Here is a 25758-nt window from a genome sequence, read left to right as displayed (position 1 = left end):
ACCAAAACAAAACACTGAAACAAGGGTGAGTTTGTTCAAGTGGAACGCTACGCATGCATTTAAATTGCTAGCGATACTCTCCCCTTCGTCTTCCCCAGGGAGGGAGCCAGCCGACAGAAGAACAAAGTCCTTGGTCCTCTGAGGATTGTTTTACGTGTGAGAGGAGCCGTTCCTCTCGCTGAGGTACCTGAGGGTAGCACTTGACAGCGCAGGGGCCGATTCCCAGTTTGCCGTAATCCCCGTCTCCGAAGGCCCACACGGTCATGCCGTCGGACGACAACACCAGTGTGTGGTTGATACCGCAGGACACCTGAGCACAGGGACACACAGCGGGGGCTTCCGTTAGGCATCTCTGTCTGAATCATTTCTGTCTGAATCATTTCTGTCTGAATCATTTCTGTCTGAATCATTTCTGTCTGAATCATTTCTGTCTGAATCATTTCTTTCTGAATCATTTCTGTCTGAATCATTTCTGTCTGAATCATTTCTGTCTGAATCATTTCTTTCTGAATCATTTCTTTCTGAATCATTTCTGTCTGAATCATTTCTGTCCGAATCATTTCTTTCTTAATCATTTCTGTCTGAATCATTTCTGTCTGAATCATTTCTGTCTGAATCATTTCTTTCTGAATCATTTCTGTCTGAATCATTTCTGTCTGAATCATTTCTTTCTGAATCATTTCTTTCTGAATCATTTCTGTCTGAATCATTTCTTTCTGAATAATTTCTTTCTGAATAATTTCTTTCTGAATCATTTCATCAATCTGACCTGGCCTACGTGATTCTGACCTTGATTCTGACCTGGCCTACGTGATTCTGACCTGGCCTACGTGACTCTGACCTGGCCTACGTGATTCTGACCTTGATTCTGACCTGGCCTACGTGATTCTGACCTGGCCTACGTGATTCTGACCTTGATTCTGACATGGCCTATGTGATTCTGACCTTGATTCTGACCTGGCCTACGTGATTCTGACCTTGATTCTGACCTGGCCTACGTGATTCTGACCTGCCCTATGTGATTCTGACCTGGCCTACGTGATTCTGACCTGGCCTACGTGATCTCCCTCCAGCGCGGCCACCCTCTCCGGCAGCATCTTGTTGGATGTTGACCTTTGACCCAGGCGGCCGGAGTCGCCGCTGCCGAAGGTGAACAGCTTCCCGTCCGTCGTCACCACGGCCGAGTGCTTGAAGCCACAGGACAGCTGAGGGAGGGAGGGAGGGAGAGAGGGAGGAGGGGAGCGAGGGAGGGAAGAGAAAATATCACGATGAATGTCACCAAACAGGGAGCCGTCTGTGGTGACATACTGTGTGATTTAAGTTCCATTTAGTTGTGAGGAGGAGGGTCATTCTTATACGAAACTCTACCCATTTGTCCAGTGATTCACACTCATCTCCCGTCCCTAATTTAGTCGTCATGCCAATTCCCTTCTGGTGGTGGCACTGCCACACTGTTGGTCTGGTGATAACCAGTGTTTCCCCTAGGATTCTTTTCAGGGGGGGTGGTAGGCCCCCAAAACTACTAGTGTTTTAGCTATTAACAATATTTATTTACAACACATAAATTAACTTATTTACAAATTACAATTATACATACAGTAGTGACAACACACATAATATGTGTGTTGTCACTACTGTATGTATAATTGTAATTATGTAGTTATGAGTGTCGTATGTGCCTCCCTGTATTGTAAATAGTTCATGTATGAACTATGAACTATTTACAATACAGGGAGGCACATACGACACTCATAACTATTTACAATCAGTGTCAGAGCGAGCACACTCAAGTTGTTCGGAAATTCTGAGGGCTCAGAGTGCACACTGGACGCTCTGACCAAAGAGTCAGTTTATCAGAGCGGAGCAGATTTTCAGAGAGAATTTATTAACTCACCTTAACTAGGGCCCTATGAAATCCGTTTTTATCTTTTCCTGTTTTCGGGATATGAATTTTCCTGTTTTCGAATGTCTCTGTTTTTAATTTTCCCGTTTTCGGATTTCTCTGATATAATCTTTTTCTTTGGATTTAACCAAAAAAAACTATACAAAATTATGTTTTGAACTAACTTTAATAACAGTACATCTGCAAACAGTGCCAGTGTAGTTCAATGTTCAGTGCCAGTTAGGTTATGTTAGGTTAAATCTCGTTGTGACAACTGTAACAATGACAATAAAGATCTATTCTATTCTTTTTTCCAATTCAGTTCAGTTCAATGCAGTTCAACTGCCAGTGCAGTGCAATAACTAAAATACAAAATAATCATTTGTTTCAAAGAGATGTCCTTTAATGGTTCATGCTTCTCCCCATCTCTGGCTGACATCACCATTGTGATACATGATGGTTAGGCCTTTGTGTTTTCCTCAGTGAGGGATTCTCTTTTGTCGGTCAGCAGCGTTTTGTACTTGCTGAAGCTTCTCTCTGTATAATAATTTTTTTTTCAACACTATCTTGCCGAAGACCCCCCCCCCCCCCCCCCCCCACACACACACAAGTTCATATATCAACTTATATCAACTATCCAGTTAATTTTTATAGTGTAACGTTTGGCTACTTGAAGGAGAGAGAGAGACAATTGAGAGAGTGAACGATATCCATTTTCCTCTTCCAATCACCAACTTGGCTTCGACCCATGAATCAGACCTTAGTTCAAAAGACTTCGGAAAATTTACAAATTGATCCCCCTCACTACTTTTAAAGACTCTGGTCATCCAGCCGTTTAACTGTAATTTATCTGTGTATGTATCATCTGTCTCTTTTCTATTTTATTTTAATAAATCTTTTGTCCCCTTTCTCTGTTACCCTTCAAGAGGCCCTTTTGTCCTCTCATCAGCCTGTCATTGTAACGTGTTCTTAATTGACCTGCCTGGTTAAATAAAATAATAAAATAAATAGATTGCAATCCAGTCGTACCTGCACCACTTCCTCTCCCTGCAGGGCCTCTATCTGTTTGGGTCGCCTCTGCCGCTCGCTGTTCCCGTGGCCCAGCTTGCCGTAGTCTCCGTCCCCCCAGCTGAACACCTCCCCGGTCTCCGTCAGGGCCAGGGAGTGGCCGTCGGACCCGCACGACGTCACCAGCTGGGTCACCACGTAACCTGCACACACGGCGGGAGGGTCAGCCAGTCACAGGGAACGAGGAGAAAAATTAAGGTAAAAGAACTAACTAAAGTAGATCAAATCAGTCAAAACGAATTACAATACTGCTGGATTTCCTTGTCTCGTGGATATCAATAGAATATTAAGAAAAGGTGGCGTTATGAATCAGAAATGAACAATAACATGCACTAACTAGTGCAGTGGTTCTTGACCTTTTTCGTGGCAAGGTCCCCTGAATTGTTAGTAACATGTTAGACCTCCATTTGATGAGGATTCTGTCTGAGGGGCCCCTACCTGATAAGACCGTCGTTGTTAGATATGACTATGTCCAGACTTCTATAGCTGAAATCCCAGTGGAGAAGGTGAAACCTACTGTATGATGATTCACTGACATTGTGAATGAAATACTGAAATTAAACCGTTGCCCGTTATTCTGGGGGGGGGACTTTGAGAACCACTGCACTAGTGTAAGCAAACATCTGGCCGATGACTGGATCTATACCTTGCAGAGCGGAGATGACCGTAGGGGCGTAGAGGTCGTCAGAGTTACCCTGGCCCAGCCTGCCGTAGCTGCCCTCTCCCACAGCCAGGACAGTCCCGTTGGCCTGAACCAGGAACGTACAGTTCTGACCGCACACCACCTGGGAGACGACACGCACCAGAGGATACACCTTACTAGAAAACAGCAACGTGAAGACTTCTTAGGACATTTTAGATAGATCCTACACATTTTAAGTTTCAAAATGTCATACTTTTTCCTGACCCTAAAAATGTATTAACAGAGTTTTCTTGTAAACGGCTCAATTTTGTTTGTATTTACATGTCCACCCTAATAGACAAGAGCTTTCTATTGTTATACAGTCTACAAAAACAAAGAGCATCATTTGTGAAATGACAGTGGGTCTACAACTCATAATACAGAGCAACAGTATTTTCTCATCCTGTTGTTGCCATATTGGTGCAATTCCCAAACTTTTCTAGATAAAAGTGATCAAATTATTTTATTTTCAATTAAAAAAAATGTAAATGCTCTCAGTGAGTCTCGACCCTGGTCGATAGTATACCTGTTGTGTCTGGGACAGAGAGGGTGCCAGTGTGTCTATAGACCCTGGTCGATAGTATACCTGTTGTGCCTGGGACAGAGAGGGTGCCAGTGTGTCTATAGACCCTGGTCGATAGTGTACCTGTTGTGTCTGGGACAGAGAGGGTGCCAGTGTGTCTATAGACCCTGGTCGATAGTGTACCTGTTGTGTCTGGGACAGAGAGGGTGCCAGTGTGTCTAGAGACCCTGGTCGATAGTGTACCTGTTGTGTCTGGGACAGAGAGGGTGCCAGTGTGTCTATAGACCCTGGTAGTGTACTGTACCTGTTGTGCCTGGGACAGAGAGGGTGCCAGTGTGTCTATAGACCCTGGTCGATAGTATACCTGTTGTGTCTGGGACAGAGAGGGTGCCAATGTGTCTATAGACCCTGGTCGATAGTGTACCTGTTGTGTCTGGGACAGAGAGGGTGCCAGTGTGTCTAGAGACCCTGGTCGATAGTGTACCTGTTGTGTCTGGGACAGAGAGGGTGCCAGTGTGGGCACCATCAGATTGGTTCCTGCGTCTGCCAGCTGGCCATGTCGCCCGTTCCCCCACAGGTACACCTCACTCTTGCCCCCTTGTTGCCAGTCCTAAGAAACACACAACCTCTTAAGTAAACGATGACATAGAGGAACATGTATAGGGACACAAGCAATCCCTCACTAGGTGAGGTCATTGGAATAGTACTCTGAAGGGAGTGAAAGCATGACTGAACTAGAAACACTGTGGTTTCTTGTGGTTGGATGCCTCCGCCAACCAGTAGGAAAGTGGATTTTCCTGTTGAGTCCAAAGAGGCCACCCGCGAGTCTGATAAACGGTTCACGAGATATGGAAGGGAGTGGGGCTTAACCTCAGAAAATTCGCCTAAAAGTACATAACCAAGTAAATGGGAGATTGCTCCACTTCTACAAGGAGCATTTGCAGGTTCTTGGTATCTAGGGATATCTATGGACCTCAGGGAATATATTCCCAGTGTCAGAGATATTGTGTCTGTTACTATGCTTGAGTAAATTGTAATGAACCAAAGGAAAATATCTATTATTATTAGTTTTTTTCCCCCATCTTTGACTGTGAATAACACCATGCTAACATTGACCAAAATTGCCACTGAGCTCATCCAGCACCTTTTTGAGATTAGGTGTACAAAAAATCTAGGCAAATGAACAAAGGGCAGATGACTTACAGGGTTTTTTGCAATTTGCAAAAAATTTAAATATTAATATAGAATATCAGGCCTATAAATTACCTTATTATGGCCAAGTCATACATCTATGGATCGGCCCAAATCGCCTCTTTCCAATGGCAGAGTTGAATCTAGATTTAGTACCACCAGGCAACCGTTACAGGGCAGCAAAGACTGTGAATGAAATCTACTCTAAGTACAGTTACTTTTGTATAATGTCCATAGACGTTCATATAAAGGTAAAGAAACAATATACGTTGTATTTTATGGCAATAACGTTGAGGTTTGTTCAACCTGTGATATATAAACACGATTTTCACGTCAATATCTGTAAAAGAAAAATGGTTGGAGTAAGCTGGGTAGTGTAGTTTTATGAGATTTCTACGTCCATCGAAAGCCCTGGGTCTCCTCTTTCTTGGGACTACAACGATTACATGACGGCGTCATGTCCTCGCATCTAAATTGTCCGTTTTCCGGTGCAATGCCCAGAGATTTTTATAAGCTCATATTTAGCTAATAACACTTAAAATCATTGGTAAACAAACGTAGTGCTGAAAATATACACTTTGACTGCTGTTTTGATCAGCTTAGGGTCTTTACTATTGGCTACATTTTATAAAGAAACGCAACATCACTTAATACGGACTGTATTGATCTATTTGTGAGGTGAAATAAATCTTGGCCGGTACCGAGGTTAAGTGTAGGACGCGGGGCAAACATAGACCAATGTAAGTGGATGTCCCCTGAGTTCAATGACGCCACCAACGAGTCTCTAGTTCATCGACACCTGCCATAAGTCTCTACAACCAACAGTTCACGAGATATGGACAGGGGTGGGGCTTATGCATAGGGGCGGGACTTAACACATTCAGTGCCAACGACGAGATTAGTCGGTTTAACTCGCCATGCGTTGAGTGCCAAGACCCGAGAAAAAACGAGAAAACTAGTTTTTTTTATCGTTATTTATTTTATTAGCAATATCCATACATTTTTCATCCATCCAGCCTGACGTTATCATTGGGAATGGGTCTGAGCTCGAAAATGGCAAATACCGCCGCCTATCGTCTCCCGGATGGTATTGCACATCATTGGATTGGATTGGGTGGGGCTGTGCATCAGAAAAAAAGTCCAGTCCGGGGTTTTCCCTTCTCTGGCAAGCAGTATCTGTTACCACATTCACTGGGGAGGCTCGGAGCAGCTTTCGATTATGTGTTTTGGACTATAACGTTGGATCAATAAACACGATCAATATTTGGAATGGCGATCAGGAATTGGATTAATCTTTTTGCAGAACATCTGATGTGAGGTAAGGACTCTATTTTACCAGTTTTGGGTTAATCAGATGTTTTTTTCACAGCGATCACAACGTGTGTGTGTGTGTGTGTGTGTGTGTGTGTGTGTGTGTAACGTTAGTGCTAAGCACGGCATGGAAAATCTATTTTTCAGCCCGCTTCTCTAGCGTGCATAAGTACACATATACTATCGATAATCTAGCGTTTATTTGAAAACGATTCATAAATCAGCCGAAAAATGACAACGTGTTTTGTGTATTCCACTAAAGAGCTATTATCGCGGAATTTCTCTGGAATTACTAGAACTCTCCAAAACTATACTCGTATTCAAAACGGTATAAAACGGAAATGTACCGATGAAAAAACTATCCGTTTCGTACATGATGACTGCAAGCAAGTCATTGATAAGCGAGGGGTGTTTTAGACTCATAGCCATAATTTAAGTTATAGTTTAAGCCTTCGCAAATTTCCCCAACCTCCCATTGACTTCCTTATTGGCACGGTAGCCCTATTATGGTCAAAGGGGCGTGGCTCTGAATGTGTTAAGCATGGTTAACTCAAGACTAATGAAAGTTGTCATCGGTACTGAGTGGACGTTTGTGCCAAAATTGAAGTAATTCCCTCAAGGGGTTCTTTGGAGGTTGTGTTCACGAGAGAATGGAATGGACGTGAGGGCACAGTGACCTTGACCTTTGACCACCAAAAAAATCCCCTCAAGGCGTTCCTGAGATATCGCATTCACGGGAGAACGGGACGAGCAACCTGGAGACGTAATGCCTCCAGCTATGGGAGCTGTGGCGAGAATAAGGCAGCCATTCTCAAGCCTGCCTGGGGCACGGCGCTGGAGCGCTTGCTGGACACAAGCCCAAAGGTGTCAACTTTACAGATGGAATATTAAACCAGGACGTTGTGAGAGACGGCTGTAGACGGCGTTACCTCAGGTCTGGCCGTGGCCCAGGACATCAGCTGTTCGTCCATCATGAAGCTCCACTTGCTGTTGTCCTGCGAGGCAGAGAGAGGCGTCTCAACAACATGCAGATACTGTATGGAAACTTGAAACGTGTAAACGTGTACATTTTAATGCAATACTTGAGTTGTTCAAACTCTTACAAAGCAGATTTTCGATTTGATCCACTTGTCTAAAAGACACACATGCACAGACGGTGGTCGACTCAGGAAGCGGTCGACTCCTCACCAGTGGCTTGGTGATCTCAGTGTTGGCCGCCTCTTGGAAGTCGGGGACAGTGAAGGACTCTGGGAAGGCGACGCCCCTGGCGATGGCCTCGGCGCTGCGAATGGTGGTGGCGTAGGTGGCGAGCCAGCTCCACTCCAGCGGGCAGGGGGGGGCTTCGGGGGTGGCGTGGTGCGGGGCTCGGGGGCAGCGGCACAGGTACTGCTCCAGGGACAGGCCCACGGTCAGGGAGGACAGGCTCTGGAGGAAGGCGCTGTGGACCAGCTGGTCTCCGGCTGTAACGTGGGTCTGTACAGTAAGAGGGACCGAGGGAAAGACATCAAACGTCTGTTTGAATATACCTGCAAATAATCCTCCTATATACCTGCATATAACCCATATAACTCTGTATGATAGCATGTACAATAATGCTGTATATACTAGTGTGTGTATATATATATATTTATATACATACAGTATGAATAAATTATTCAAGGACACTTCAATTACTCAAGGACACTTCAACGTCATGTTCCATAATGCCCGCCTATCTGACGTCCATGTTCCATAACCCCCCCCTTTCTGACGTCCATGTTCCATAACACCCCCCTTTCTGACGTCCATGTTCCATAACCCCCCCCCTTTCTGACGTCCATGTTCCATAACCCCCCCCTTTCTGACGTCCATGTTCCATAACACCCCCCTTTCTGACGTCCATGTTCCATAACACCCCCCTTTCTGACGTCCATGTTCCATAACACCCCCCTTTCTGACGTCCATGTTCCATAACCCCCCCCTTTCTGACGTCCATGTTCCATAACCCCCCCCTTTCTGACGTCCATGTTCCATAACCCCCCCCCCCCCTTTCTGACGTCCATGTTCCATAACACCCCCCTTTCTGACATCCATGTTCCATAACCCCCCCCCTTTCTGACATCCATGTTCCATAACCCCCCCCTTTCTGACATCCATGTTCCATAACACCCCCCTTTCTGACGTCCATGTTCCATAACCCCCCCCCCCCCCCCTTTCTGACGTCCATGTTCCATAACCCCCCCCCTTTCTGACGTCCATGTTCCATAACCCCCCCCCCCAACGGAAATACAATTTCTGGCTCTCAATTATGATTTTTTTCTGTTAATCATCTGTATCTATGATTATCAGCCATTAATGTTTCTATTTGGCTCAGTTCGTTGGGTCAATTAAGCCCCGTCAGTGTTGTGTGTCAAATGAAGGCTTCCAACAATGGAACCCAATAACATCTTCATTATGATTTTAATTATAATAGACTGATGTTGACCTTTGTGTTACAAAACTTGTACACCGTGTGACTTCCTTGGCTTTGGCTAATTTTGGTAATAGGATTTAGTGAAAAAACGATCAATAGTTCTACGGTCATGAGAAAGTTGAGAGCATATCGCAACCTCACATGTCACCATGTCTTTCCCTGGACAGAGACCCTATGGGGGCACTGACAGCAGATGTTGATGTGCACGGTGTAACACACACACACATGCGCCCACATGCGTCACAGATAACAGATTGGTCGTTAAGACCAAACGAGGGGGAGAGATAGTGGAAAACCCTCAGTGTGCTGATTTCCTATGGGGCCATTATTACATTAACCTTGCAGGAAGTTAGGGGGCATCTCTGGTCTCAGAACGCTCTATGCTTTCACCTTGTCCAGCAAACTAGACATCACTCCCAGTCTCCCACACAGATAGACCACAGAAGTGTCAAAGTACATTCAATTTAACATTGAATTTATAATAAAACACGAGATACTTGTGCCCTAATGATAAGGATAAGTGCTCAATGAAGAAACCCAATCCCCCTAACAAACGTCTATGCTACACATAGTGGTCAAATAAAAAGGTCATATGTGTGTGTATATGTCAATTCAGTTTATTGTCTGTGTATAATTGTTTATTATGTGCGAGTGTGTGTGTGTGTGGGACAATAATAATAATAATAATAATAATAATAATAATAATAATAATAATAATAATAATAATAATAATAATAATAATACATCCTACTGACACCTCAATAGACGGACTGTACTACTGACCCGTTCATACGTGTACTGCTCCTGTAGCAGCAGGGGCAGCCTCTCGAGGAAGACGGCCATGCAGGGGGCTCGGTTCAGACCCAAGATGCCCTGGGTCCTGAGGATGGTGCGGCAGGAGGCCAGGACGTGGTTCTGAGTGATCCAGTCTGGGGTGCAGCGGATCAACAGGACGTCCTATGGGGAAGGAATCATGAACTGTTACTGTGTCAAACCCTGCAGGAACAAAACAGTCCAAATTAGGGATGCACCGATCCGACTTTTTCAGTCCCGATACCGATACCTGGGCTTTGGGTATCGGCCGATACAGAGTACCGATCAGATACCCATTGTTCAATTAATAAACTGTATGCCTCACTGTGTGGAAGAGACTGGGATCATTATTTTGTGCAAGGCAACATCAGGCTCGACTTAAAACATTACTTTACGTAACTTAGTGAAACAAAATGGAACAAATTAACACGTAGATATAAATGTACTGAATTGTTACTTATAATTTGATGTATTATTAGGGCTGTCAGTTTATTGCGTTAATTAGATTAATTAATTACACAGCAAATTATCGCAATATCAAAATTAATTAAAATAATTATTTTATTTTATATATATATATATATATATGTTTTTTTTTTTTTTTATCTCATTCATCACATTTACAGATTTTTTTTAATATAGTCCATTTGCATGTTCTTGGTATCTGATTCTAGGGACATCTATGGATCTCAGGGAATGTATTCCCAGTGTCAGAAATACTGTGTCTGTTACTAGGCTTGAGTAAATTGTAATGAACCAAATGAGAATATCAATACAATTCTTTTTTATCTTTGACTGTGAATAACACCATGCTCAAATTGACCAGACCTGAAAAATCGAAGCAAATTAATAAATGGAAGATGATTAAACAGAAGGTTTTGTAGATATAGTACTGAATTCTGCCATCCGGACACATGCCATTTGAAATATGATTATAGAATATAGAATATGAGGCCTAAAATGGTTATGCGATTAAAATGCGTACAAATCCTGTAATTAATTAGATTAATTTTTTTAATCGCCTGACAGCACTAATTATTATATCATTATAAAGAAATATAATAAAATGTACCCCTGACATTTTTCTTTTCTTTTTTTGATACTCGATCCAGCTATTTTAGTAATATCGGGGCCGATATCCGATATCAATATCGGATCGGTGCATCCCTAGTCCAAATACAGTGTATAGGTTGTGAATTGATGTGAATCTTCCAAATCACGCTTGATCATCACCATTCTCTGAATTCCCCCGGAAATGAAATACAGGCTTTGTGTTACAACGGCAGGAGGCAGAGAGTACTGCGACATTTCAGCTACGACGACATCAGAGTGAGAATTACCTTTGACCTCCCGGAGCAGGCAGCCACCCCTACGTTTGGTAGCCAGGCGGTACTGACCACGGAACCCAACCCTGTCACCACGGTTTGCAGGACCGAACCATCCTGTAAAGAGAGAGGGGGGGGGGGGGAGTGGTTAGAATATTGTAAGGATTATTTCAGTTGTGTGTCTGCCTATTGTATATCATCCATCAGTGCTGTAGTGATGGTAAGCCATGGCAGAAGAACGCTGGGTGGGGTGATGGACAGTGACCCCTCACCTGTAGGGACCAGATGTTGAGGAGTCCTCCTATTCCTCCAGACACCAGGGCCGTCCCGCTGGGCAAGAAGGCCAGGGTCTTCACCGCCGTGATGTGGCCGCTCAGCCTGAACACACACTTAGCCGTGCCGCGCTGGAGAGTCATAATAATAATAATATGAATTAATAAATTCATGTATGTGTATAGCACCTTTCATATAATAATTGCAGCCCGAAGTGCATCACAGCAGTGATGTACAGACTAAATAGAGATACGCATAACATTAGCATAAAATTGGCATACATAAAGACAGGCATAAAATGAGCAGATCATTTTTATTAAAACATCATGGAAAATCTTTAATAGATTTAGGTAATTAAAATCTATGAAAAAAAAAAAGATTGTAAGGTTTTTCCGACTAAATAAAAGCAATGCATAAGGTGCACACATAGAATGAGTATAAAAATAGACAGAATAAGAGCAGACATATATTTAGAAAAAACTCTTTCAAACTTGATGCAAGATGTACAGTATATGCATATAGTTTTGACAATTTAACTGTATGTATGCATCCACTATAGCAATGCATCTGTTTAAATACCATTAATAGTATACAGTATACATATCTATTTTAAAGCAACAATGTCTTTCTTTATTTCAATTTGTATATATATTAATGAATCAAGTTGAGACCACCGGTGATTCAACGTGGCGCTCACCTCCACTGCTCTGGCCTCGCATGGTCTGGTAAGACACAACACTATGCTCAGTACACACTATTAGGAATGTCTGACCACTAAGGGTGTGTTCACACCTGAAAGTCCGTGGATAGTCCGGACTTTCTGGTGGACCAAATGTGAAAATGATACATTGTTTGATTTTGGTCTGCGTTCACACTACCCTGTTTGGTGCGGATCTAATTTGTAAACAAAGGACATGCTGTCGCAAAGTCGTTCATCTATTGGACTAGCACTCACAAACGTAAACAGTTGCCGACAGCGTCTCTTGTGATAAAGCAGAGAGATACTGTCATTACGAGCGTGGCGCAAGTCGACTAGAGAGTAGAGATATAGAGAGAGAGAGAGAGAGAGAGAGAGACTGTCCGCGCGCGGCGCCAGTCTAGAGAGACAGAGAGAGGAAGAGAGAGACTGTCCGCGCGCCTGTCATTAATTTGAGTTGGGTCGCGCGCAAGCTGTCACTTGGCGCTGTCAAGTTGGGTCGCGCGACCGCCGCCACTAGGCACCTGTCACTCATTTGCTCTAGATTAGATACTATATAAAGTTCGATCGCGTTCACACCAACAGCAAACGAACCATGGTCCACTTTGAAACTAACCGAGTCCCAACTTTTCAAGAGGACCATGGTTCGGTTGTTTGATCCTCATTATAGTTCGGTTTGCGTTCATACCTGTACAAACCAAACGGACTATCGATCTAAAGGGACCATGGTCCACTTAAAGTGGACCAAACAGGGTAGGTGTGAACGCGCCCTAAGTGTCTTAACCAGCAAAACCTGCTTGGACTACAACGTATGACGTATATCATGCCAGTTAGGGTACAGACCCTCACCTGCACCTTGTGTATACTGTTTACACAAGTTCATTCTATTGCTTACACCGTTCATTTTTACCTATATGTATGTATTTCATCTATTACCCTGCCCATACCTGTACCTCCCCTCCCCCATGATGCTACGAAGCCCGAATTTCCCCCAAGAAGATCAATAAAAGGAATATCTCATCTTATCTCATCTCATCGTTTCTCCAGTACTTGATTAATTAATCAATAGAAAATACAAAAAAGACACATTGAGGCTTTAAAAGTGTGGACCAATCCACCAGGAACACTTCCTGGAACATGTCAAATGTTCTTGGCCATTGAAGTACTTCTGCTACCGCTGCTGACAGCAGAAGCCCCAGGGGGAGGAGCCAGACGAGCCACTGACCTTCACCGCCGCGCTGCACTGCTCCTGGCCACTGGGGGAGCCGATGGGGCCGCCCTGAGGCAGCGTCCACACGTACACCAGACCGTTCTGACAACCGCTGGAGGAGGAACGAGAGCAATTATAGTTAAATGAAGTCATTTCTCAAAAGGTCACCCGGAACGAAAAATCTATCAATATTTACAGGAGGGAGAAGGACGCGGGAAAGAGGAATATTAGATAACGCGGGGGGATGAGGGAGGTATGTACACTGTAGGACTGTGAAACCTGAACGTTTCCAAGCTTCAATTGTTGCCATGGTAACCAACGTCAACATCAGTATTCTAATACTCTAATACAAAACAATTTATTAACCCAGGAGATAAGAATTAGCTTGTTGAAATAATAACCCAACATTATTCAATATGATCCAACATTCATCAGTTCTTCTCAAACAAGGATATTTAGAACTTTCAGAAAACCTAGTATCTACCTATTTAGCTCTCGTCCCTGCGCTTCACAATGAGGCTACTCCCCCGCCCCGCCCTCCCCATATGTGTTTGTGCCTAGTGATATCTGGCTTAGGCAGACTGTAGGCTACTCGTGTGCCCCCAGATCTAGGTTGAAGTGGATAAAATATCTGTTTGAAGTTGATGAAAAAGTCAAAGGCGGATTCCGGTCCTTTTGAGTGGTGGAAACTGAATGTGGACCATTTTCCCTGTTGCCTAAGAATGTGGACATGTTGGTCAAATAAACGTTAGTTTGTGTTGAACACTCATATCTTTCAAAGCTCCAGGTATGTTAGTTTGTGTTGAACACTCATATCATTCAAAGCTCCAGGTATGTTAGTTTGTGTTGAACATTCATATCATTCAAAGCTCCAGGTATGTTAGTTTGTGTTGAACACTCATATCATTCAAAGCTCCAGGTATGTTAGTTTGTGTTGAACACTCATATCATTCAAAGCTCCAGGTATGTTAGTTTGTGTTGAGGCTTAGACCACAGAAGCTATTTGTTAGGTATGGTTTCACTTTGATTGGATATGGATTTATTTAGTTGAATCAATGCACACTTAAAGTGAAGGCATGGTTTTAAGCCTCAGATGACTTGCACGTTATTTGTATTCAAGCTAATCCTAAGGCAACCAAAGCAATAATGTAAATGATTTAAGATTTCATGTAGCGGTTAACGATCTACACTGACGAGGAACTTACTGATTAAGTTCCTGATTAAAGAGTCTATTTTGTTCGACAATAAGCACATTTATTTGGTGGAATAACCTACTGCTGTCAACAAATACATTTAAATTGTATTTCTTGGCATAGGCTGTTAAGTTTGATTTTGCCTTTGTCTCTCAATAACATAATAATTTAAATAATAAAGCCTAATGATGGCATGTGATAAATACATAATGAATTAATGAGAACAGAAAGTTGAAAGTACATAACACCGCGAAGATTTGAATATTAAATGACAATGGGTGCTGAAGCTTCGAAGCTGAACAGAATGTATTGGCGACAGCCCTAGTAGGCCTACACTGCATACCACCTCTATCTTACCAAGTCATTCCATCTTGTATGGAGTCTTACAATGGTATTTATTTTTTAAATACAGTGTAGGTGACAATATATTTGCCAATTAAATGAGTTTGATCTTTTAACAGTTTCAATACAACTGAACAATACATTTCTCAATACAAAGGTGACAATATGTAGGAAATATGGCACCCCCCACACACACAGATAATGTTGCTTATAAAAAAGACAAATTGTATAGTAAAAAAGGTTAAGAGAGAGATAGAGAGAGAGAGAGAGAGAGAGAGAGAGAGAGAGAGAGAGGAATCACTCACACAGCCATCATGAGCCTGGGGTCAGGGCTCCTCCCGGGCAGAGGGCACCACTGGGCCGTGTTGACCGTGCCGGTGTGGAAGAGAGAGTGCAGGGTCATCCAGGTGGTGCCCGTGCGCCCCCAGATCTTCACCACCTCGGAGCGGCCCGTGGACAGCAGCAGGTGGCCCGTGGGGTCCCACTTCAAGGCGCTCACGCTCTCCTGGAGGGCAGAGAGAAGCAACGTGACAGAGAGGCCAGTACAGTCAATACAGCACGGGTGGGTTTATACGGATACAATAAAGAAATCGATCAATATGGGCGGCTAGGTGGTGTAGTGGGCAAGGCACTCGCCACCAGTGTGGAGACGCTAGGATTTGCGTGTTCGAATCCAGCTCTCCACATTGTTTTCAGTTTAGCTGGTCGTCCGCAGTAATACACATTGGCCGTATTACGGGGAGGGAAACTGAAGGGTGGGGATCGAACGTTGTGAACAAGCGACTCCTACAAGTCGGTTGGTGCGCCTGCGCAGTAGAATCAGGAAGTGTCGGGGGCAGCGTGAGCCTCCCACGCGTTACTCCTCGACACTGAGAGATCGAGCTGCGCAGGTGAAAAGATGCGACTGCTGTTACCTCAAGTACCGGAGGGGACTTGTGCTATGTATGACTTAGTCCACATTGCAGCCGGCTTGTGGGAGGCAAGAAACAGCGTTCGTGACAGGGGAGGGTTGAATTGGATGATAGGAAATTGGGATGGTAGAAAAATATAGAAAAATGGGAGAAAAAGTGGATATAAAAAAAAAAAAAAAAAACGATCAATATGTCCCCCCCCATTAACCCGTTGTCGTGTGGCAGTGAAAGGGTTAACCTCCTGTATTGTTGCAGTGAAAGGGTTAACCCGTTGGTGGTGTGGTGGTGAAAGGGTTAACCATAAGTCAGATTTCAAAAGAATGTTTTTAAGGTGTGTGGGTCCGTAATTTTCGCACTATAAGCCGCACCTGAATATAAGCCGCAGCAGCTAAATTGAATGATGTGTACATATATAAGCCGCACTGGACTATAAACCGCAGGTGTTTTAATGTTTAATTACCATATGTAATTAGCATTGGGACACAATACTGTCGGACAAATAACAAGAATTAACTCATTTACAAGTTGTATTAAGTTTAGCAAATAAGGGAACAGATATATAACATTCCAATGCAGTCAAAAAAGCAATATTTAGATTTTTACATTTTCGGGTTTGGTCACGTCGAGTCACATATAAGCCGCACCGTTATATAAGCCGCAGGGTCGAAAAATGGGGGGAAAAGAAGCGGCTTATAGTCCGGAAATTACGGTAGCCGTAATAACTCGTAATTAAATGTATTAACTCAAGGTCCCATGCATTATAAATGGCCTTTTCCAGTGTTTAGCATTGTTTCCTAGCAATAGGGGATTATATCAATGTGGTCTGTGTTGTTAATTATCATATTGACTCATCAGTCTAGTCTCGAGTTCACGAGATCTTCCCTCACTCAACTAAGCTGTTCTGATTTGACGGTATTGCTGACGTGAATAAGGTACTGATTTGCAGTAACGCCCCCTCTATGGTTGTAGCGCATAGTGTAACCCGACACTTCCTCAAACGGGTTTTGACAGAGAGGCAGAGAACGAGCGAGCGAGAGATAGAGAGTGACCGGCGACTGCGTGCAGAAGTGTGTGTGCGCCATCTCTCTCGCTCATCGCAGCATTTACACACAAACTTGACTGCGTGTGTGTCGGGGACTCATCTCCCCTGTCTCTCTCCCTCGTCGGAGCATTTACACACAAACTTGACTGCGTGTGTGTCGGGGACGCATCTCTCTCTCTCTCTCTGAAAGTCACATGACTGTTCAGACTGAGATCACATTGCAAAACATCTGACCTGTATCTGATTTAGGACCACATGAATGCAATCAGATCTGAGTTGCATATGCTATTTTCTTTTCATAATATTTTCTTTTCATGTGGAAATTTGGGTTGTATGACAATTTGCTAATATGAGTTGCCTAAGAGTGTGAAGGGGGTAGGAATACATAAGTTTACACTTCATCCTATTCCTTTTCGAACATTACTGTTTTGCTTGTTTGTTTTTTTAATCTGTTTATTACTTTATTGTTTTATTTAATTGTTTTAAATTTAATTTGTTTTTAATTTATGTTCGAAATAAATAAACTCATTCATATGAATTAAAAAAAAATCTGATTTGGGCCACTTTCGCTTGCAGTGTGAACGTAGCCTTAGTGTCCAAGTATCGTACTAACTGGATTTTCCACCGGTTCCTCTAAGTCTACTGTGATGAGTGTAGAGTATGTTTCACTCACAGGGAAGGCGGTCAGCAGTAGAGGCTGGTCAGACGTGGTGGATCTGACTGTGGTCAGGAGGACCCGTCCGTCAGGGTAGCCCACAGCAAAAGGCTTGTCCACACTGTGCCAGGCCACACACTGGGGAGCTGAGAGACAAGAAGTTAAACAGTCAGTGGGTTAGAAAACTTAACCGCATAATTATCATATCATCAGCCTTAAAACTTTTTTTTTATTGTACTGTACTTGTGCTGTATAACGACAATAAAAATGATTCTAATCTAATAATCACAATTCCTACACATTTATTTCATTGTAAAAATGACAATCACCTTCTTTCCTGTGACAATAAATCTCTGTGCTTTTCACATGGAGGTCGTCTTCCTGCTGTGTGACCTGCAGCCAGCAGAGGGAGCCATCCAGCCGGCCCAGTAGTAGGTTCTCTGTAGGGCTGTCCTTACAGGCCTCAGTCTGGGTCCAGCAAAGGGTCGTGACCCAGGAACTCTGGGCCTCCATGTGACAGTGAGATCCTGAAATGAAGCAACCAAGCAATAAGCTTTATTTGTAATTCCTGTTGTCTTGCTGATTAAAAACATCAACATATTTGATTGTCCCCACGTCGGGATGGAGAGGAACCTTTACTGACATCTACGGCATTGGAAAACATGGAGATTATACTTAAGGTATTAGGATCAGGAGACAAAGCATCTTGTTATTACTCTGATGATTCAGCATCTGCCCTTAACACTTTGAGTGCCAACGACGCTATATGTCGTTAGTTCATGCCGACCGTTGAGTGCCAGCGACGACAAATAGCGTTTGTCGTTTTTTTTTTAATTAGCGATTTGAATTCATATTTCATCAATCTAGTCTCACGTTAGTGCTGCAAACTCTCTCTGAGCTCCATTGGGAAAATACCGCCCCCTATCGTCTCTCCCTGTTGTACTGCACCCCATTGGATTAGACTGAATGAAACACATGGGGGGGGGGGGGGGAATCCAGTTTCCTCATTTTACTTCTCCGGCAAGCCATCCGAAGAGATCTTTATATTTTCCTGAAACTTTCAAGAAAACAAGGGTTTTTCAAAATGGTATAAAACGGAAATGAACCGATTAAAAAACTATCCGTTTCGACAATGTTGACTGCAAACAAGTCAAGACACATAGCCATAATTTAAGATATAGTTTATGCGTTCACAACACTATCATTGAAGTGGGTGGTGGCATTCAACGTGTTAAAAGTGGCGTGGGAGACCGACCCGGGCAGGCCTTTCACAGAGGGAGAGTGGAACCTGATACTAAAACATTTAAAAAAGATGTCCAGAGGTCTTAAAACTAGTCTCAGGGTTCCCACAGACATTGCAAAATGAAATTCAAGGACTTTCAAGTACTTTTCTAAGCAGCATTTTTCATTTGAAACAGGCATTTAAAAAGGATACAATTCACTTTTAAATGCAGTTTTCTTATAGAAAAAAATGTGATCCAATATTTATGGCTTAAAACCAATTTCCGACTATTAATTTGATTAAAATTAAAAAGAATTATATTTCTTGATTCAGAACAATTTTACCATGGATGAACAAAACGTTCAATGTGAATGGTTGATTTGAATTCCAAGGAAATTTTAAGCACCTTGTTAAAAAACTGGCTGTTTTAAAGGGGCTATGCACTGCTATTCCTAGCACTATTTGGGCAACTTTACACAATTCCTGTTAGTCTATTGAAGACATTTGTAAGGTTTTTTTCCAAAAAATTCATTGTTTTATATTTCTAATCAAGTACTCAAAACCATCATTTTTCAGCCTCAATAAATCAGGCTGTTATGGCCTGGCTCCGCCCATAAGCACTTTGAGTGACAGTCAGACCACAGTCTGCACTGGTAGAGGGAGGGGGGGAAGAGAAAGAGTTCAGTTCAGAGTTTTTATTTGCCACATGGAATAATACAATCATAGTTTCTTCATTAAAAAATCATAAATAGTCATTCCATGGACAAAAGGAGCAGGAAGAAGAATAAATCTTATAGTTACCTGCCCCTTATTCCTAAATTAACATGTATTTTCTTAATGGTCGGCGTATAACCTTATTTACACAAATAATCATTTATACCATTATATATATATATATATGAGAGAGAGAGAGAGAGAGAGAGAGAGAGAGAGAGAGAGAGAGAGAGAGAGAGAGAGAGAGAGAGAGAGGAGAGAGGAGAGAGGAGAGAGGAGAGAGGAGAGAGGAGAGAGGAGAGAGGAGAGAGAGAGAGAGAGAGAGAGAGAGAGAGAGAGAGAGAGAGAATGCCCCCTCTCGGCTCTCTCTTCCTTTCTCTCCCTCCAAAGCGCACGGCCCCGCAGCTCCACTCGCTGATGAGACGGGGCAGCTTTTTTCTTTTCTTTCTTTCAATCTCCCGTGTGGCGCGCGGCCGGCAGGTACCCCCCCCCCCAAGTGCCCCCTCTCTCTCCCTCCCTCCTTCTCTCTTCCTTTCTCTCCCACTCGGCTCTCGCTGATGAGACGGGGGAGCTTTTTTCTTTTCTTTCTTTCAATCTCCCGTGTGGCGCGCGGCCGGCAGGTACCCCCGCCCCCCCCATGTGCCCCCTCTCTCTCCCTCCCTCCCTCTCTCTTCCTTTCTCTCCTTTCTCTCCCTCTCGGCTCTCTCTTCCTTTCTCTCCCTCCAAAGCGCACGGCCACGCAGCTCCACTCGCTGTCTAGTCTAGGTAGAATGGGGGCGGGCATTAGCTCCAACCACAGAGCCAATCGCATCACTGTGCGCCGAATTACGTGACTCAGGCCTTCAAATCAAAATGACCCGATTTACTAGAGGACGGGAGGGGCTGGGCTGAATCGGAGCAATCCGCCAATATGGTATTTAGACCCTAAAACACATTGATACGAACTCCTATTACTATAATACAATGCTAGAGACTGAAAAATGACATTTATAATGCATAGCCCCTTTAAAGGAATTCCAGGGCTCGACTTTTATTAAATTTTATATCAAGCACTTTAAGCACTACATTTCTTGAGGGTATTCAGATTCAGACAGACTGACTGACTCACCATCGACGGTCCAGATGTTGACGACTTTGTTCTGGAAGGCAGCCAGCAGGGTCCCTCCTGCGCTCCAGTACACAGGGGACACTAGGTGGGCCCCGCCCGCCCTCTCGGCACTCGCTCGGTCCGTGTCACTGGAGCAGGAGAAACGGCAGGGCAACGTTACCATCACATCTACCATCAAAACAATATCTGCTTTTAGCCTCTGTGCTCCTGACACATGATGGAACATCATAAAACAAACTCGAAAAGGTCAACACTTTGGTATCCTTGATCACCAATCATTCCACCATACTTAAATACAGATTGTTTGAATCGATTGTACACATTTGTATTATGGGGCGGCTTTGGCTCAGGGGTAGAGCGGGGCGTCCAATGATCGAAGGGTTGGTGGTTCGAATCCCGCTCAAGCCCATGTCCATCCCATTGCCGTTGTGTCCTTGGGCAAGACACTTAACCTACTTGCCTCGTATGAATGTGTATGCATGTGAATGAATGTTGGTGGTGGTCGGAGGGGCCGTAGGCGATGATTATTCGCCACGCTTCCGTGAGTCTGCCTCAGGGCAGCTCTGGCTGCAATTGTAGCTTACCACCACCGGTATGACTGTGTATGAACGAATAATGGACTCTGTGAAGCGCTCTGAGTCAGAGAAGAGCGCTATATAAATCCAATCCATTATTATTATTATTATTATTATTATTATGATTGCACAGACCGTACTTTTCGGACTATAAGCCGCGGCTTTTTCGACCCTGCGGCTTATATAACGGTGCGGCTTATATGTGACTCGACGTGACCAAACTCGAAAATGTAAACATCTAAATATTGCTTTTTTGACTGCATTGAAATGTTATTTATCTGTTCCCTTATTTGCTAAACTTAATACAACTTGTAAATGAGTTAATGCTTGTTATTTGTCCGACAGTATTGTGTCCCAATGCTAATTACATGGTAATTAAACATTAAAACACCTGCGGCTTATAGTCCAGTGCGGCTTATATATGTACACATCATTCAATTTAGCTGCTGCGGCTTATAGTCAGGTGCGGCTTATAGTGCGAAAAGTACGGTATTGTATGTTGTATTTTCTATTGTATTTATCATGTATTTATCATGTGTGTATGCTCAACATCATTGTAATGCGGGCATGCTGAGTGGAAATAAAGAATGAATCTACTGCGCATATCTTCCACCGTGTGCTTGTCCCACAGACTGACAATCACATAAAAGTAAATCCCTTCTCTACTGCGTTGCAGAGAGGTACAGTGAGTGTCCTGAGAGAGGTACAGTGAGTGTCCTGAGAGAGGTACAGTGAGTGTCCTGAGAGAGGTACAGTGAGTGTCCTGAGAGAGGTACAGTGAGTGTCCTGAGAGAGGTACAGTGAGTGTCCTGAGAGAGGTACAGTGAGTGTCCTGAGAGAGGTACAGTGAGTGTCCTGAGAGAGGTACAGTGAGGGCTAGATCCACAAAGAATGGATTGCACGGTTCCAATTGCACCCTTACTTACAATTCATTATGAATTGAAAATGGGGGACCCTGATGTAAACAAGACAAACTGCATCCCCTTAACAATTGTGTGTATTGAGCCGTACTGTATTGTACCCATTCTGCAATCTGTTAATACAATTTTCATTCAATCAATCACCTGCGCAGTGAAGGACATGGAGGGCTAGATCCACAAAGAAATTAATATTTGCTTTCTTCTGCGCAGGTGATTGATTGAATGAAAATTGTATTAACAGATTGCAGAATGGGATCTCGCCCTCAGTGTCCTTCACCTCATGCCGCAGGAGAGAGTGGTGCGCAGCTCGGCGGCGTTCTGGCTGACGTCCCAGAGTTGCACCGTCCTGTCCTGAGAAACAGTGGCCAGCAGACTCCGTTCCTCGTTCCAGGAACAGCTTGTCACCTGCAGGGTGGACAGATAAGACACAGGATTCATCACGTGGGGGAGGAACTGGCAGGATGGAAGCTCCCAAAAAGCATGATCTAATCCAGGATCCTCCTGCTCCAGGCCGCTGCTCGACGTCTTTACAACAAGATGGAGCACTAGAGGCATTTCTGTGGACGGTTCCAAAGGGACGACAATTACCTTCCAAATGGACCCAAGTTGATTTCCTGTTGCATTGTTTGTAACAGATTACAGAAGCCTATCGGAACGTGAGGTTCTGATATGATTTGATTAATATATCTGCATTATTTTATCCCACTTTATGCTTTGCTCTTGCTGCTTGTTTTACACAGATGTTATGGCTTATTTCTTACTGATGTAAAGCCCTTTGAACTGCAATCCCCTGTATGACAGGTGCTATACAAATAAAGTTAGTATTATTGTTTGCCAATGCAACAACGGACAGGAAATACACTTGGGTCCAAACTGTTCCCTAGCAACAGTCTCTCTAGTTTCTGGTGTCAGTGCTATTTCGATGTTCCTGCTAATTTCGTTAGCTCCCCGAGCCAAATCAGACATATTTGATTGGATTGTTATTGTATTAAAAAGATACTAACCATCGTACTGTCTTTTACTATCATGCACTTTGCTACCAAGTCATCTTCCTTGCCTATATTACTACCTACTATGCTAATATGTTATTACTACTATGCATTCAAGACTGTAGCACCCAAGTTCAACACTGTTTGACAAACAATGTTACTTAGCTGCCAGAGTTGTACCCTTCCTGCTGACCTGTTGTACAGAACTTGTAAGTCACTTTGGATAAAAGCGTTCAGCTAAATGACTAAATGTAAATGCAGCAGTATTGGGACAGTGATGTCAAACAGGCTCCTCTTTGCTGATCAGACTTGTATTTCAAATCAAATGATGAGGACAGAACAACATATCTAAATACAATCCACAGTGTCTCTCTCTCTCTCTTGGAGAGACTAATGGAGTGTCTTGCCGCCCCTCACCCTGCCGTGGTGTCCCTCCAGTTTCTTCAGGTGACACTTGCGCAGGTCCCCAGCCATGTCGCTGTAGGTCTGGGGCCGGGCAGGGTTGTCCCTCTCCGAGGAGGCCAGGGCCTGCACCAGCTGCTGGGCGGCCCACTGACGGTGCTTACTGGTCAGCCTGGCGGACAGGGCGCACGCCGCCAGAGCGTTGGCCAGCTCCAGAGGGCCCACCCTGGCCCCCAGCTGGGGCGATGGGGGAGGAGCCGAGGAGGAGGAGGAGGAGGAGGAGGACAGCCCTGGGCTTCCTGCGTCTGGGCCAATCGGAGACAGAAGCGCGCGCAGGGGGAATCACATGGTCCAATCGGCCAATAAAACATACCATTTTTCAACGTGACAAACTAATTTCTTGAAAACTATAGATTGTATGGGTTCGAGTCCCTGTGATCTAAAATCACTAAAGCTACAGCGTATGGGTTCGAGTCCCTGTGATCTAAAATCACTAAAGCTACAGTATGGGTTCGAGTCCCTGTGATCTAAAATCACTAAAGCTACAGCGTATGGGTTCAAGTCCCTGTGATCTAAAATCACTAAAGCTACAGCGTATGGGTTCGAGTCCCTGTAATCTAAAATCACTAAAGCTACAGTATGGGTTTGAGTCCCTGTAATCTAAAATCACTAAAGCTACAGTATGGGTTCGAGTCCCTGTGATCTAAAATCACTAAAGCTACAGCGTATGGGTTCCAGTCCCTGTGATCTAAAATCACTAAAGCTACAGTATGGGTTCGAGTCCCTGTGATCTAAAATCACTAAAGCTACAGCGTATGGGTTCCAGTCCCTGTGATCTAAAATCACTAAAGCTACAGTGTATGGGTTCGAGTCCCTGTGATCTAAAATCACTCTACAGTATGGGTTCGAGTCCCTGTGATCTAAAATCACTAAAGCTACAGCGTATGGGTTCGAGTCCCTGTGATCTAAAATCACTAAAGCTACAGCGTATGGGTTCGAGTCCCTGTGATCTAAAATCACTAAAGCTACAGCGTATGGGTTCGAGTCCCTATGATCTAAAATCACTAAAGCTACAGCGTATGGGTTCGAGTCCCTGTGATCTAAAATCACTAAAGCTACAGTGTATGGGTTCGAGTCCCTGTGATCTAAAATCACTAAAGTTACAGCACTACACTATTGCACTATTTTGCTACTCTTTTATCGTTAAAAAATTGTCTATTGTGATGATCGAGCCATAAACAGGGAGGCCTGTTGGGATGTTGGATGCTAATGTGAAGAACTGTGATATTATATGTCTGCTCATTTTACCCTTGCTATTATTTTACTTATTTTTACTTTTATCTCTACGCCCCACTATCCGCTGGGTGCATACTCTGACCTTTATCATGTTTTGTAACAGATTACAGAAGCCTATTGGAACGTGAGGTTCTGATATGATTTGATTCATATATATCCCACTTTATGCTTTGCTCTTGCTGCTTGTTTTACACAGCTTTTATGTCTCATTTCTTACTGATGTAAAGCACTTTGAACTGCAATCCCCTCTATGAAAGGTGCTATACAAATACAATTATTATTATTATTATTATTATGCATGTCTTTCACACGTTCCCCTCTCACCTTTGGCCTCGTGTTCAGTCCTCTCCGAGGTGTAGCGGTAGCGGATTCCCTTCTCAGTGAGCAGGGATACCAGGCTCTGGGTGACCAGGAAGGTGGGCAGGGTTTCCTCCTTGCAGTCCCTTGGTTGCTGGCTCCCACCCTTCAGACCGGAGCTCAGATGAGCTCTCTGCTGGGGGTCACTGATCGCCCCGATGTTCACCCCTGTGGCTGCCGCCATCAGGTCCTACAGATAAGATAAGATACTCCTTTAGAAAAATAAACAGTGTAAACAAAGGTGCAGATGAGGGTCTGTATGCCGTTTATATTATACGTTGCAATAAATATAGGCAATAAAGAATCTGAATATATACTATGAGTAAACACACAGTATACACAAGGTGCAGTAGACACAAGGTACCCTAACTGACATGATGATATACGTTATACAGGAGGATTCAGGCAGAAGCTAAAACAATGACATCCAATCAAATGAACGTCTATCAAACCCTATTGTACCACCCATGCTTGTTATGTGCATAACAGTTATAGCTAGCTGCCTGCTACTGTAGCCATCTAGCGGGGTGTGGCTTTGGAGGCATCCTGATACGTTCCGATTGGGAAGGGCGTTGTCGAATTCAGTTTTTAAATTTTTTTTTTAA

General features: G+C 43.7%; 1 protein-coding gene across 1 annotated transcript in view; it reads right to left on the bottom strand.

Annotated features, from left to right (window-relative positions):
* The window catches only part of LOC311237389 (putative E3 ubiquitin-protein ligase HERC1), a gene marked incomplete at its 5' end in the record, with an annotated part of 186538 nt that overhangs the window by 34926 nt on the left and 125854 nt on the right, over positions 1-25758 (bottom strand). Inside the window, 18 exon segments of the mRNA XM_084325228.1 lie at positions 188-310; positions 1050-1205; positions 2912-3093; positions 3597-3735; positions 4640-4765; positions 7587-7652; positions 7846-8130; positions 9893-10066; positions 11263-11364; positions 11520-11651; positions 13443-13539; positions 15268-15467; positions 17589-17716; positions 17900-18097; positions 20615-20742; positions 22387-22514; positions 23516-23805; positions 25121-25343. Of these exon segments, the coding sequence (XP_084181354.1) occupies positions 188-310; positions 1050-1205; positions 2912-3093; positions 3597-3735; positions 4640-4765; positions 7587-7652; positions 7846-8130; positions 9893-10066; positions 11263-11364; positions 11520-11651; positions 13443-13539; positions 15268-15467; positions 17589-17716; positions 17900-18097; positions 20615-20742; positions 22387-22514; positions 23516-23805; positions 25121-25343 (2877 nt within the window).

This window comes from Notolepis coatsorum (assembly GCF_963971535.1).
Source record: "Notolepis coatsorum genome assembly, chromosome: 11".
NCBI classification, from domain to species: Eukaryota; Metazoa; Chordata; class Actinopteri; order Aulopiformes; family Paralepididae; genus Notolepis; species Notolepis coatsorum.
Note: the sequence above shows the minus strand (reverse complement) of the source record. Positions and strands in the feature narration are given on the sequence as shown.